Source organism: Ipomoea nil, unplaced genomic scaffold, assembly GCF_001879475.1.
Source record: "Ipomoea nil cultivar Tokyo-kokei standard unplaced genomic scaffold, Asagao_1.1 scaffold0317, whole genome shotgun sequence".
NCBI lineage: Eukaryota > Viridiplantae > Streptophyta > Magnoliopsida > Solanales > Convolvulaceae > Ipomoea > Ipomoea nil.
The window spans coordinates 6,837,398-6,852,657 of NW_017616745.1; the positions used below are offsets into that span (position 1 = coordinate 6,837,398).

The 15,260-nt window shown below is 36.3% G+C and overlaps 1 protein-coding gene across 1 annotated transcript; it reads right to left on the reverse strand.

The window, feature by feature from the left end:
• Positions 1–1,021: 1,021 nt before the first annotated feature.
• LOC109166816 (oryzain alpha chain-like) lies at positions 1,022–4,432 on the reverse strand. The gene is made up of 7 exons (XM_019315700.1): positions 3,758–4,432; positions 3,392–3,624; positions 3,162–3,299; positions 2,564–3,079; positions 2,466–2,521; positions 1,482–2,382; positions 1,022–1,205 (listed from the first exon to the last, which is right to left on the reverse strand). The coding sequence occupies exons 1-7, from the start codon at positions 4,269–4,271 to the stop codon at positions 1,146–1,148; spliced, it is 2,418 nt and encodes an 805-aa protein (XP_019171245.1). The 5' UTR covers positions 4,272–4,432; the 3' UTR covers positions 1,022–1,145.
• Positions 4,433–15,260: the final 10,828 nt, after the last annotated feature.

A 15,260-nucleotide genomic window follows, 5' to 3' on the forward strand; every position in this document is an offset into this window, starting at 1 on the left:
TTTCTTGGTAGGGTTTGTAGCCATGAATCGTTTGTCCATGTTCATCTTGTCTTTGTCCGATGAAGTTTTGTATGTTGCAGTGGAACATGCCATGTCCGATGAAGTTTTGTATGGCAGACTATTGAAGTCGTCATTGGGTTTTCTTCTCGGGCACGATATCTGAGTCTGCATAGTCAGCTGCAGTTGCGCCACTAAGAGTGAGTACCTTGGCAAAACCAATATTTTAATTGGACTTCTGATCTTGACTTCTTGTAGAAACCGGCCAACCAATTAGTTTGGATGAACAAAATCTTTATCTGTTTAAAGGTCTCCGCTCAGATAAGATGAGAAAAGTAGTTCTTGGAATAATTTTATTATTGATCAATCCGTGATAAAAAGATATATTTATAAGGATACAAAGAGTACAGTCAAAATAAGAATGATAAATAGTAATATTTCTAATAATATAAGGAGAGTGATAATAAATTTTAGTGTGCCTAGAAATCTAGAATATAGAGTCGTAATATGTTTATGTATTAGTTGATAGACAATTATATATGGAGCTGATAAAATTTGAGATGTTTTAATTATTAGGAGGTTGGTCTTCATTAAAAATAATTGCGGGTAAGATATGTTAGTTTCTTTACTACGCCATGCCATATTGCCATGTACTTCAAGCAGCCTTGCAAATGATTGCAAGAACAAATTTTCTTGTAGCTTAGGAAAGAAGAGCATTGCCCGACTACTCAGTTAGTCATAGGGGTGAAGTTTAGAAAGAAGAAAGAAGCATTATAACTTTGATGCATGATCACCTCTACCTTGAAATCGTAGCTAAATGAAATGACTAGCTACTACGATTGTTGTAGGCCGGAGACAGGCAATTCATGGCAAAAACTAAAGTTATTGAATAATATATATATATATATATATATATATATATATATATATATATATATATATATATATATATATATATATAAATAATGAACAATCTTTTCCCTCTAGCTTGCCAAATAAAATTATAAACAATGAACAATCTTGCTTGCCAGATACGATTTGAATAATACCCCAAACGCAGAAGTATCTTAGCTTATTTATGTGGATCAAACAACTTGAGGGCAAAATAGTTCATTATATTCTTCTTCCATTTTCGGTGTTGCTTTTGACTACTTAGGCTTGGCAAGTGTTCTCTTCCGTCCAGGCACTCCAATATGGTCACCACGTCTCTGCAAACACACAAGAATATAGGAATTGAATGGTTAAACAATATGAAATTCAAGTTTAGAATAGAAGTTATATCATAAATGATTCAGAAGCTATATATGCACTATTGATCGAGGATTTGGTTACGAAAAATAATGATTGATATTAGTAGATGAGAACATGTTCAAGTCAGATTATAAATATTTACTGTTATCTTCACATATTAAAATTTGGTATTTCTTTACATTTTAAGTAAATCACTAGTCACCTATCAAAAAGTTTGGATATGATCATCATACCTTGAAGCAAAGCCCTTCAAATCGATCGCAAATTGGAAATTCTCTAGGGCAACAATGATTTGATCTTTCACAACAAATGCCATCTTTATATTCACAACAACTATGAATTAAGCAAACTCCAAAAACTTCATAAGCGCAACAACATGTATTGTCAGGTGGACAGAAAAACCCATCCCCACAGTAGGTTGGTGTTGGTTGTGGAGGGTGTGGAGGAATTGGAGGATGTGGAGGAATTGGAGGATGTGGTGGAATTGGAGGATGTGGTGGAGGTGATGGGGGTGGTGGGCTTGGTGGTGGAGGGGATGGGGGTGGAGGTGAGGGGGCGGAGGGCTTGGTGGTGGAGGGGATGGAGGTGGAGGGCTTGGTGGTGGAGGGGATGGAGGTGGTGGGCTTGGCGGTGGCGGTGATGGGGGTGGTGGTGACGGAGGAGGTGGGCTTGGCGGGGGCGGTGATGGGGGTGGTGGTGACGGAGGAGGTGGGCTTGGCGGTGGCGGTGATGGGGGTGGTGGTGACGGAGGAGGTGGGCTTGGCAGTGGAGGGGATGGGGGCGGAGGGCTTGGTGGTGGAGGGGATGGAGGTGGTGGGCTTAGTGGTGATGGAGGAGGTGGGCTCGGCGATGGCGGTGATGGAGGAGGTGGGCTTGGTGGTGGAGGTGTGGGGGGCGGAGGGCTTGGTGGTGGAGGGGATGGAGGTGGAGGGCTTGGTGGTGGAGGGGATGGAGGTGGTGGCGATGGGGGTGGCAGTGACGGTGGAGGTAGGCTTGGCGGTGGCGGTGACGGAGGATGTGGGCTTGGTGGCGGAGGGGATGGGGGCAAAGGGCTTGGTGGTGGTGGCGATGGGGGTGGCAATGACGGAGGAGGTGGGTTTGGCTGTGGCGGTGGTGGTGACGGAGGGGGTGGGCTAGGTGGTGGAGGTGGTGGTGACGGATGAGGTGAACTTGGTGGTGGTGGTGACGGATGAGGTGGACTTGGTGGTGGTGGTGACGGAGTAGGTGGGCTTGGAGGTGGTGGATGTGGTGGTGACGGAGTAGGTGGACTTGGATGTGGTGGATGTGGTGGTGATGGATGAGGTGGACTTGGTGGTGGTGGGGGTGAGCTTGGAGGCGGTGGGTGTGGCAAACTAGGAGGTGGTGGACTAAAAGGCACTGGCGGGGGAGGTGAAGTATAAGATGGTGGACATGAAGGAGGCGGAGGTGTTAAAATTGGAAACGGCGATGGAGGTCTTGGGGATGGCGGAGTTGGAGGAATCGGAGATGGCTGTGGAGACGGAGCTATGCCTGATAGTGAATGTGACTTAGACGTCTCAACAATTATAGACGAATTTGAAAGTAATGGGACCAAACCTCCCAAACTCGGTTTAGGCAACCGTTGCAATGATAACTCTTTAGTAGGATATGATGCCATTGCATTAATTCCACAAGCACCATATCTCAAACCAGTATTCCTCCTTATGTATGCATACCCTTGCAACCCCCAAGATGTTCCCCAAGAATTCTTTACAATCCAATAGTCCTCACCACCTGCCGAACCATAACCAACTATCAAAATCGCATGGTTTATATCATCCGCATCATCCGAACAATCTCCATAGTAGATACCCTGTTTCCACAATTCAAAACCATTATTAATCTTTAACCATTCTCTCAATCTATTAAATCCCAAAATGCAAAACACAACTTACACCACTATACAGCTGAAAATCAAGTGCAGAGGCATCAATTGCCACACTAACAGGCTGCTTTGCCACAGCACAAAGCACTGCACTTTCATCTTCTGCAACATCCTTGTACTCATCAATTGTCACAGTCTTCACTCCCCCCTGTTCATCACACAAAATATAATGGCCACAAATCACAAAACTTTTCATCATTAAAAAAAAATAAAATGCAGATTAGTTCAAGAAATCCATGCCTGTTTGACAGAACAATTCCCATCCTTGCCACTATATGGGTAATCCTCTTCTACACTAATCCCACCATTGTGCAGAACCCAATCATATGCATACCCCATATACCCTCCTTCACACCCGTCATTCGACGAATCACAATGGATGAGCTGCTGCTCCGACAGGCTAACGAGCTCCCCGGTGGCTATGGCGTTTATCCCCTCTATCGCCCCCGTTGCAGAGAATGCCCAACAGCTCCCTTCAAACACAAACAAACAAAAGGTTACCCATTTGACTCTCAACCAGAGCGGCCTATTGGCCCTTTTCAGTTTAAACCGATCAGCTATGGACAAACTGAATTGAGAGACGACGAGAAAAGAGAAAAAACATACCACATTCTCCTTGATCCTTAACACGAGTGACGGCCCCACGCTTTCGCCAATCGACAGAGAAGGGGGCTTCACAAGACACCTTCTTCTTCTTCTCCCTGCCACTCTGCACTGCAGACACCATCTGAATCCCTTGCTTCTTCCTAAAGGGCATCTTAATCTTGGATGTGAAAACATCCTTAAACTCCTCATTCCTCAAATCAGCAAACTTGTTTAACCCAACTTTACCCTCCCACCTCGACCCTCTCCCCCCCACTGTCTTCTCCTTAACATACTTGAGATTCCCTTTGAAGTTCTGAAACCTCTCTTCATACTCCTCCTCATCCCTGTACACCTTCCCGTTCCTCTCCTTCCACTCCTCGAACAGCCGGAGCACCTTCTCCTCCGGGACGAACCCGCCGCCGGCGCCGGCGATGGCGAACCCGTCATAGTAACAAGAAACCCCGCCGCACCAGACCGCGGCTACGATCAAGAAAACAAGAAACCCGCAGCCCTGCAGGGAGCATTTGGTTCCCATTTACTCGCCGCATTAAACAATCAGTGATATGATTGCTGCTTACAGTCGCCGGAGGCCGGGGCTTTGCATGTCCAAAAACTCTTCGCCGGCGCTGTAAATACACTCTTTTTTCGGTGAGTTGACTTGGCGAGTGAGCAAGAAAGAAGCGTTACGGAGTAATTATATATATAGATGTTCCAGGCACATTATTGTATGTACGATGGTCCCACAGTGTTTTGTGATCATAATAAAAATATAAAGTGTCAAATAGGTTCATCTATTACTACAAAATGTTTAATTTTCGCCACGAATTAAATCAAAAGTTTAATCAGGCACACTTACTAGCTAAATTTGTTCGATCGGCTTCATGTGGCTAATCGGTTGCCTATTCAATTATTAAAAAAAAAAACAAGGAAGTAGAGCGTGGCTATCTGGCGGTCCAGATCTGGGGCAGAGCAGCAATTTTTTTTTTTTTATTGTTTTTTAAAAATTGAATAGCCAACCTGCAAAAAAAGTCAATCAAATAAATTTAGTTGGTAAGTGTGGCTGATTAGACTTTAATTTAGTTCATGGTGGGAGTTGAGCACTTCGAATAATAGATGGCCGTATTTGACACTTGCCTAATAAAAATTACATTTTAAATATGCTAAATGTACATTATTTGTGTACTGAATGTACATTATACAATATAATGTACACTCACTACACAAATAATATACATTCTCTGAATACAATGTACATTTTTAATATACGAAAAGTATATTATTTTTATACAGAATGTACATTATTTTACAGTATACAAAATATGGTTCACACATCTTGTGTAGACCATGGTCCACAAAATGATGATTGGGTTTTCCTAATTGCACCTAACAACCGAAAATGATATATGTACTTCCAGAGTTTTTTGCATTTTTGGTCCCACGACTATAGTGACACTAGCAGAATTGATTCACGACTTTTGAACCTTGCAATTTTAGTCCACGACTATTGATTTTTTTGTAAAAATGGTCCTTCCGACCACTTTTCCATCAAAATTTCACCGGAAAAAAAATTCTCCATTTTTAACAGGGCTAAAATTGACATTTTACTTATCTCAACAAAAAAAAGAAAAAAAATTGACATTTGACTACATAGTACATACAATATTACTGGGCTACATACTACTGTCCCAGGCGGCGGAGTTCCAGGAGCAGGCAAGGCTGTCAGTAAGCGGTGGAGCAGCCGTGGCATTCCCTAGGCTAGTTGGGTTATCCGGCAGCAGCATTGGAGGCGGAGCCAGCAAGCCTGCCGGATCATTCGAAGACATCAGAAAAGCTTCGCTGTATAGATTTTCGGCGAGAGAAGCGGCGGAGATTCTCAAATGCTTATATATATATATATATATATATATATATATATATATATATATATATATATATATATATATATATATATATATATTGTTGAGATAAGTAAAATGTCAATTTTAGCCCTGTTAAAAATTGAGAATTTTTTTCCGGTGGAATTTTGACGGAAAAGTGGCCGGAATGACCATTTTTGCAAATAAATCAATAGTCGTGGACTAAAATTGCAAGGTTCGAAAGTCGTGGATCAATTCTGCTAGTGCCACTATAGTCGTGAGACCAAAAGTGCAAAAAACTATGTACTTCCATGGAGTATAAACTCCCGCCACGTGTACCAATAAATTCAAGTAAATGAAAAAAAAAAAAAAAAAAAAAAAAAACAGTGGCTCACTTTGTTATTTAAATCAATCAAATAATGACACTTCAGCAGGGAGTACAAAATGGAGTACAAAGTGGGAGTACATGTAGTATTACTCACTAACTTTATACAGAATATTAACAAGGTAAATTACTTGCACTTCTAAGTGAAAATAGATGCACTTATAAGTGATTTTATTTGCACTTTTTACTTGCAAAGATACATCAGCTACTTACACTTATAACACATTTACTTGCACCAAAGTTCAAGTTATTTACAAAAATATTACTGCGTCGAATTTTTAAAATTACATCTGATTCGTTGACCTAGACACGTGGATAACTAATGGTTCTTATTTCTCTCTTGGACGACTGTTCGAATGAGAGCGTGCATATATATATGTGTGTGTGGGGGGGGGGGGGGGCGGGGGGGGAAGGGTTCGTGTGCGAGTATAGCTTCCCGTGCGGTTGTACGGTTAGATCTGAGTCGTTGATCAAGGGCTCAAATCAATGAAAATATAAAAAATAAAAAATAAAAAAAAAAGCGTGTCTGGAAGAAAGTCACGCACCTTTAAGTGTTAGATCTTAAGCACAAACTCACGCACATTAAGTACAAAACTCACGCACATAAAGCACAATTTCACGCACATTAAGCATAAAGCCCACGCATTTAAGTATTAATTCACAAACCTTATGTTTCAACAACTACTAACATTAAGCACAAAACACACGCACATTAAGTACAAAACTCACGCACATTAAGCACAATCTCACGCACATTAAGCACAAAACCCACGCACTTTAAGTATTAACTCACAGACCTTAAGTTTCTACAATTACTAACATTAATCACTGACCTCACACACATTAAGCACAACCCCTACGCAAATTAAGCACAAACTTCACTCATATTAAGAACAAAATCTCACGCACCTTAAACATAAAAGCTCACACTTTAAGTTTTACCAACTACTCACATTAAGCACAACCCCACGCACATTTAGCACAAAACTCACGCACCTTATGCACAAGATTCACGCATCTTATATACAAAACTCACGCACATTAATCACAGAACCGCTCACATTAATTTTGACATAGATGCAAAAATTACAAAATTACCACCGCATTTTTTTTAAAAAATTTTGATAATCCTGAACTTTGATTTAAGCGAGATGGATGGCTCAAATTAAACCGCACAATCGCACCTGAGTACTCTAACCGCACTAGAACCTAATTCTAATATATATATATATATATATATATATATATATATATATATATATATATATATATATATATATATATATATGGAAGGGATCAGGTGCATTTGTTGCTTCCCGTGCGGATGTACGGTGGATTAATGTGCGTGAGGTTTATACTTAATGTGCGTGAGATTTGTACTCAATGTGCCTGAGATTTGTACTTAATGTGCGTCATGTTAATATGCGTGAGTTTTGTACTTAATATGCCTGAGTATTGTGTTTAATGTGCGTGAGATTTGTGCTTAATGTGCGTGAGTATTTCAGAATTACGCTCAGAAGGAAGCAGAACAGAAACTCACGCACATTAACGCCCAAGCTTCTTGTTACTTCTTCCTTCAATTTGGCCATGGATTCTGGATTATCAGCTACCTTCAATGCAGTTGAATGTTTATATAAATGACGCACGCACAGTAAAATTTGCAAAGCAGCAAAGTGTGGATTTCTGTTGTATTATTCCTATAATTCTTAACCACCATAGCTCGCCTCCGCATCATCATCATCAGGGAGGGGACAAATGGCTACTGGGGATGGGGAAGAAGCTGACATCAATATTTTCTGCTGCATTTTACACATTCACGCACATTAAGTACAAATATCAGGCACATTAAACACAACACTCACGCACATTGAGTACAAATCTCACGCACATTAATCCACCACACATCCGCACAGGAAGCATTCAACCGCACGGGAACCTTTCACTCTATATATATATATATATATATATATATATATATATATATATATATATAGTTTGGTCCCCTCTATTAAAGCATATGGTTATGGTGGAATACAACGGTTGGTTGGCCGTCTTTTTTCATCTTTTTGATCAATTGGTAACAGTGATAGGATATTTATGTTCACATAAATTATGACCTTATCGTATGCCTGTCAGGCGATCCAACCCCAGTGTCCCCAGTCTTGCACCATAAATTTTTACTATCTTGTGAATATTTAGTTCAAGTTAGTGAGAGAGTTTCTTAGTCATCATATCATTAAGTTTTTAGTTTGATCCGATCGTAATCTAGATTTATTTACCTTATTATAGTCATTTGACGATTAAGGTCATACAATAAATTTCGCCCAAAGCATACATTCGGATAGCAGTTGCAGATTCTCTGACGACATAAATAAAATAATATTTAGTGCAAGCATGATAAAATGTTTTGTATGCATATTTATTTAAAATTAAGACTCACATTTTTTCATGCATTTGACAAAGTTGTACCTTAAACTCAAGATCACCTACTTAGGGAGTCGTGTTTTCAAATCAGAGATGAAAGGTGTCTTGGAATATTTTTAGCAAGATAAGTTATAATCACTTGTCACTATATTTAATAGTTGATAGCGAATGCGTAATTTTATTTCAAATAATGCACCGTGACAATAATTTATTTCATTGGGAATGAGGATGAACTCACAATTTCATAACACCTTACTCTAATTTATGTCTTTTGTAGTTAAAATCATAATTTAAACTTTGTTAATCACAAAGGTCCTCATCTTCATCTTCATCGCTATGAATTGGTGAGATGAAAATAAATTAGGCTTTTCTTTGAGTTCATACAATTACAAAATACGAAAAGTTAGAGTTGGTCTGTAAGTAATTACGAGTTTATTTCTGTGCTTAATAGAAATTTTAAAAAAAATATGACGAATGACTAAAAGTGATTATGATAAAATAGTTGAAAGACTAATATTGATCGTTTTTATAATTGATATAACTAAAAGTGACAACATCAATAAAAATAGAGGACCAAAAATGAAAAACTTGTTTGATAATCAATTAATTAAAACAGGCTAAGTTAAATGTGATTTCTTTCGTAAATAATGGGAGGTCACAGGTTCGAATTTCAGGAGGGCATTGACTTTTTTTTTTATTTCAATAAATTAAAAAAATATGTATAGACATATTAACATATACTACATTGTAATAGAGTCGGTATACTAAAAAAAATAAAAATTCCTTCCTCCAAAAATATAGGTAATATTACTCCTCATTAAAAGTGGTATATTAGTACGAATTGATACTGATATTTCACTTTATAACCGACAAATTTTCTAATGATTTCAAATGCAGAATTATGGTTTCACGTGTCACATAAGGGCATGACCAAACCACAGTATTTACGTGTAATTTATCTTTCACCATACTTTATTTATAGCTTTCTTTTTTACTTGAGATCTTAGTACGACACTAGCTAGTGGAAGGAAGTTCGTAGGATTATTATACTTTTTTGTTTAGTATAATGTCATCTATCTTGAGATGCAATAATCTCTCCCGTTATAATTAATTAATAATTTTATTATTTTTAATATTATTAAAATGGTTACCATTCAACGGCCGTACAAATTAACATGTGAGATGGTGACACGTAATTTGTTCATTTGTATATTGTCTTCTTAAAATAGAGATGCAAGTTTAAGGAGAGAAATGAAATTAATTAGAGTGGTTAAAATGGTATATCTTTAAACATTATTTTATATATAGGTCTTGTTTGGTAAAATAATTAGTTTATTAGTTAGTTTTGATTTATTTGACCACTATTAATTGTTTGACTTGGTTAAAAAATTAATATTAGTGTTTAGTTAATTAACTTTTTGTAACTCCAAAATGCTAAAATTCAAAAAGCTGCTCAAAACAACTTTTTCAATTAATTTTTTGAGAAAATAAATGATATCAAACACCTATCAGCTAACTACTAATTTACCAAACATCTTTCTACAATCCGCCAATGTTATCAACTAGTTATACATTCTAATTAACTCAATCAGCTAACAACCATTTACCAAACAGGGCCATAGTGTATTTTTCAGGAGGGGGTGGGGGTGAGGTTAATTTACAATATATGGTAGTACTAAGTAGACACTTTGGTTAATTATACAATAATTTGTCGTTGAATCTCCAATTTCAAGGTCCCCATACTCCAGTCCGACAAAACATTTGAGAGGTCTTCAGACTCGAGCCTGACAGAGCATTTGGGAGGATACGGCGACCCAATGGCTCAAGTGTTCAAGAGATATAGAGCCAAATGTCGGTATATTTAAAATTTTATTAATACATTAAGATGTGAATATTAAAAGATAAATTTAGAAACTAAACAAAATAATTGATATATTTCAATATTTATTACTGAATAGAATGTGTATGTCGTGTTATGCAGCTGGTTTTGTACGGATTGTGAAGAGCCAATAATATAGCTTATTCCAAGCTTTTATTATTATTGATGATATGATGCTACCCAACGAAAGTGATAGCTGATACTGATTTTTTACACCAATTTCAATAAATGGCAGAAGAGACTTCCTGGAAAGACTCCAAGGAGAACTGAAGAAGTCGAGAAAATAAAAATTTTGGTCACACGAACAGCTTAATTGGTATTCCATATTTAGGTAATATATGGTAGATAATGACACAAAATCGAGTCTTAATAGTTACAGTGTGAGAGTTAATGACACAAAATCGAGTCTTAATAGTTACAGTGTGAGAGTTACAATTAATGTAGTAAGCTTTGATGTTAGGCATTGGTCCTCCTGTCCATCATCGTTTCAAGTTGAAATGTGAGAACTTTTGAAGTTAAGAAATTTCGCTTTTTGATGGCCAGAAGATAAAAAAATTTATTAAATATGGATAAATTATACTCCGTACTATATTTTTGCTCTTGATTTTACCTTCATACGTGGTAATAATTTTTTATATATCATAAATTGGTGACCCCATTCAGCATTAAAAAATAAATATACCTTATTAATTGAGTGAATTCCATTTTTGGTCCTACTATTATAGGGGTGTTTCCAATTTTAGTCCATCTTAATTTTTTTTTGCCACTTTATAACCACTATTATCGAATGTGTTCCACTTTTAGTCCCACCGTTAGTATTTCCATAAAGAGGCCGCGTAATCTAGGGGTATTTTGACATTTCTTCTCATCCAAGACTATGTTTGACTAAAGAAATGAGAACATTAAACCTAAAACCTAAGAAACCTCGCCGGTCCATGTTGGAACGAAAGAAACGATATATCTTTGGCTTCCCATTCTCGTTGTTCGAAGAGCCATCTTCGAATATCGGAGGAGGAGGACGAAGCGCCTGGATTAAAAGAGAGGAGACAAACATAAAAAGACCAAAATAGCCTTGGATTATACGGCCTCTTGACGGAAATATTAACGGTGGACTAAAAGTGGAACACATTCAATAAAAGTGGTTGTAAAGTGGCAAAAAAAATTAAGGTGGACTAAAATTGGAAACGCTTCTATAACAGTAGGACCAAAAATGGAATTCACTCCTTATTAATTAGATAAAAAATCAATTGATCAATTATTGGTGGTCATGGATCTCATTCAACATTATTCAATATAACTTTGATTTATGAGAAAGTTTCAATCGATACTTGATTTCAAATATTAATGAATCTCATTCAATATTATTTAATATAATTTTAATTTACGAGAAAGTTCGCTATGGATATATGGATATATGAATATGTGCTCTGAGTGAAGTTTATAGATTTTTTTTTTGAATACTACTAACTTTGTTACAATGTTGTATCATACAGAAGTAATTAAACTAGCATCGGTTGCCTAACTCATCATAAAAAGTCAAATTTGAAATCTTGTAATTACTAAACTAATTGTTTGACTAATTCGACTAGGGTTGCAAGAGCATTACTCAATATAGATTGTATAAATGGTCATTAATATTGCTTAAGAAACTCTAATTAGAGCAAGACCTAATGGCAATGATAAACATTTTTCCAATGATAATAAAAATTATGTTGACAGTATAGGAAACAATTATTTTTTTTGTGTTATATCTTCATTTTTTTTTTTTTTTTTGTTTTTTTGTATTACCCTTCACATTTTTCCCTTCAGGCGTTTTTTTTTTTTTTTTTTTTTTTTTTTTTTTTTTTTTTTTAACATGAGTCCATAACGGTAATTAAAAAAAAAAAATTAATGTAGTATATATACATTTATAACGCTTAATAATTTTTATTTTGTCAATTCTACTATTATTATGTAAAATACAAATATACAGCTTCTATCTATTTTAACTTTTCAAATTAAAAACTCACATTAAAAAAAAATGATTGCCTTTCATTCTTATCGTGCTAACTTGATGTAAAATATATGCATTATTGTCTTATTGCCAACAAAATATTCTTGTTTCATTTATAATGGTATCAATGTTAAAACTTTAATTAGATCAAAATTTAAAAAAAAAAAAATCATTAAAAAAATTATTTACATTTGCAAAAAAGTATAATCACGTCACTTTGAAACACAATAGCTACTAAACTTAATGTAGTTTTCTTTTTACAAAAAAAAAATATAAGATACAATAATTTTTTTATCACAAAAAAAAAAAAAATCATATAGTTTTACTACTTTTTTTTATTCATTGGACATTTTACAATCGCACACTCTGTGTTTTATAACTAGTATTTAAATAAGACATCTTTTGTTTGCCACAAATAATTAATACTCCGTATTAAATAATATTATTAGTTGATGTCTAAGCTAGGTTGCATCACTTGCATGCATGAATAAAGTAACATAAACATTTATATATATATATATATATATATATAGAGGAGTGATCACATGTGGCCATGTTGTTAGGTGTGGTCATATGGTCAATTATAGACCATTAGATTAGATAGATCTAATGAATCATATTAATCAAGATTTTTTCAGTATTTTCACGCACATTCTCCTACCCAGCGAACTGTAAGGGTAAACTTGTCATAAAACACCGGAATAAGGAAAATCACATTGTTGTGTGTTTTATTACACTATTGGTGCATGTTGTCAACACTGTTGGTGTATTCTGGAACTCGACCGCTATAAATGGCCACTGTAATTACCATAACACGGGAATACACCATTGGTGTATTTCACTGTGGTGTGTTTTATTACACTATTGGTGTATGTTGTCAACACTGTTGGTGTATTCTGGAACCCGCCCGTTATAAATGGTCACTGTAATTACCATAACACCCCCACTTACTAAAACGCGCGAAAATCCTCATAATTACCACAGCCTTTAGATTAAACTGATTCAACGACACAAATACGACCACACGACCACACCTAATGACATGACCACATATGAGCGTTTTTCTATATATATATATATATATATATATATATATATATATATATATATATATATATATATATATAGGGAAGGGATCAGGTGCATTTGTTGCTTCCCGTGCGGTTGTGCGGTGGATTAATGTGCGTGAGGTTTATACTTAATGTGCGTGAGTGTTATGCTCAATATGTTTGAGATTTGTACTTAATGTGCATCATGTTAATATGTGTGAGTTTTGTACTTAATGTGTCAGAGTATTGTGCTTAATATGCGTGAGATTTGTGCTTAATGTGCGTGAGTAATAAGAGAATTTTCAACAATCTGGAATTGAAGCAAACAACAGAAGTTCTAGATTCTCGCACCAAGATCGGTCTGCATAGACCATTGATAAGGATAGAATTTGTGTATTTACTTTGGGAAGCTTTTATTTCATTGTAAACATCAGTAAAGCAGAGCAACACACTATTATATGTCGTTATTGAAACTTGAAGATTCAAATCTTTCATCTTGAATAGAACAAAAAGAGCATCAGCAACCATTTCAGATGTCGAATAAGCACAGGCCAGCATATTCCATACCACATTATGAGCAACCCAATAATCGAAGTTATTCTGAAGCAACTCACAGAGTGCAGGTACTGGGGATTGGGAAGAAGCTGATATCCATATTTTCTGTTGCATTTTACACATTCACGCACATTAAGTACAAATCTCACGCACATTAATAACCGCACAACCGCACGGGAACCTTTCACTATATATATATATATATATATATATATATATATATATATATATATATATATATATATAAAGGGTTCCTGTGCGATTGAGGTGCCAGGTGCGGTTGTGCGGTGAAAGGAGAACCATTGATTTTGCTTAAATCAACGTTTAGATTACCAAAATTAAATTAAAAAGTGATGGCGTTTTGGTAATTTTTGCATCTAGGTAAATTTAAGGTGTTTGGGTTTGGATTTAATGTGTGTGAGTTTTGTGGTTAATTTGCGTGTCGTTTGTGCTTAAGGTGTGTGAGGGTTGTGCATAAGGTGCATGAGGTTAGTGATTAATGTCAGTAGTTGTTGAAATTTAAAGTGCGTGAGGTTTGTGCTTAAGGTGCGTGTGGCTTCTGCTTAAGGTGTGTGGGGTTTGTGCTTAAGGTGTGTGGGGTTTGTGCTTAAGGTGTGTGGGGTTAGTGATTAATGTCAGTTGTTGTTGAAACTTAAGGTGCGTGAGTTTTATGCATAATGTGCGTGAGTTTTGCGCTTAAGGTGCGTCTGTTGTGTGCTTAAGGTGCGTGAGTTCTGTGCTTAATGTGCGTGAGTTTGTACTTAATGTGAGCCATTTTAAAATCTTAGGTGCGTGAGTTTTGTGCTTAATGTGCTTTGTTATGTACTTAAAATGCGTGGTTTATGTACTTATGGCGAGTGATTTGTGTTCTTAAGGTGCTTTGTTTGTGTGCTTAAGGTGCGTGGTGATTTGTGTATTTAAGGTACGCCATGTTAATGCTTAAGGTGCGTCCAACGCACAACCGCACGGGAAACATAACTCGCACTTGAACTATTCCATATATATATATATATATATATATATATATATATATATATATATATATATATATATGCGAGTTCAGGTGCGGCAGTGCGGCGTCACTAATAGTTCAACAAATATACACCATCAACGTTAGAAAAATGCACCACAAAAACACACAAAAATTAGGTACGCATCACCAAAAATACACCATTAGGTGTGAGTAAAAACATCATACAGTGTTCGAAAATACATCATTGGGGTATGGTGAGTTATATGGTGTATTTTTTTGGTGCTGTTTTGTATTTCATTGTGGGGTGTTTCCCTTACAGTGTTGGTGCATGTTGTTAACACTGTTGGTGTATTCTGAAATTTCGCCGCACTGTCGCACGGGAACACCCCGCCGCATTTGAACTTTCTTTT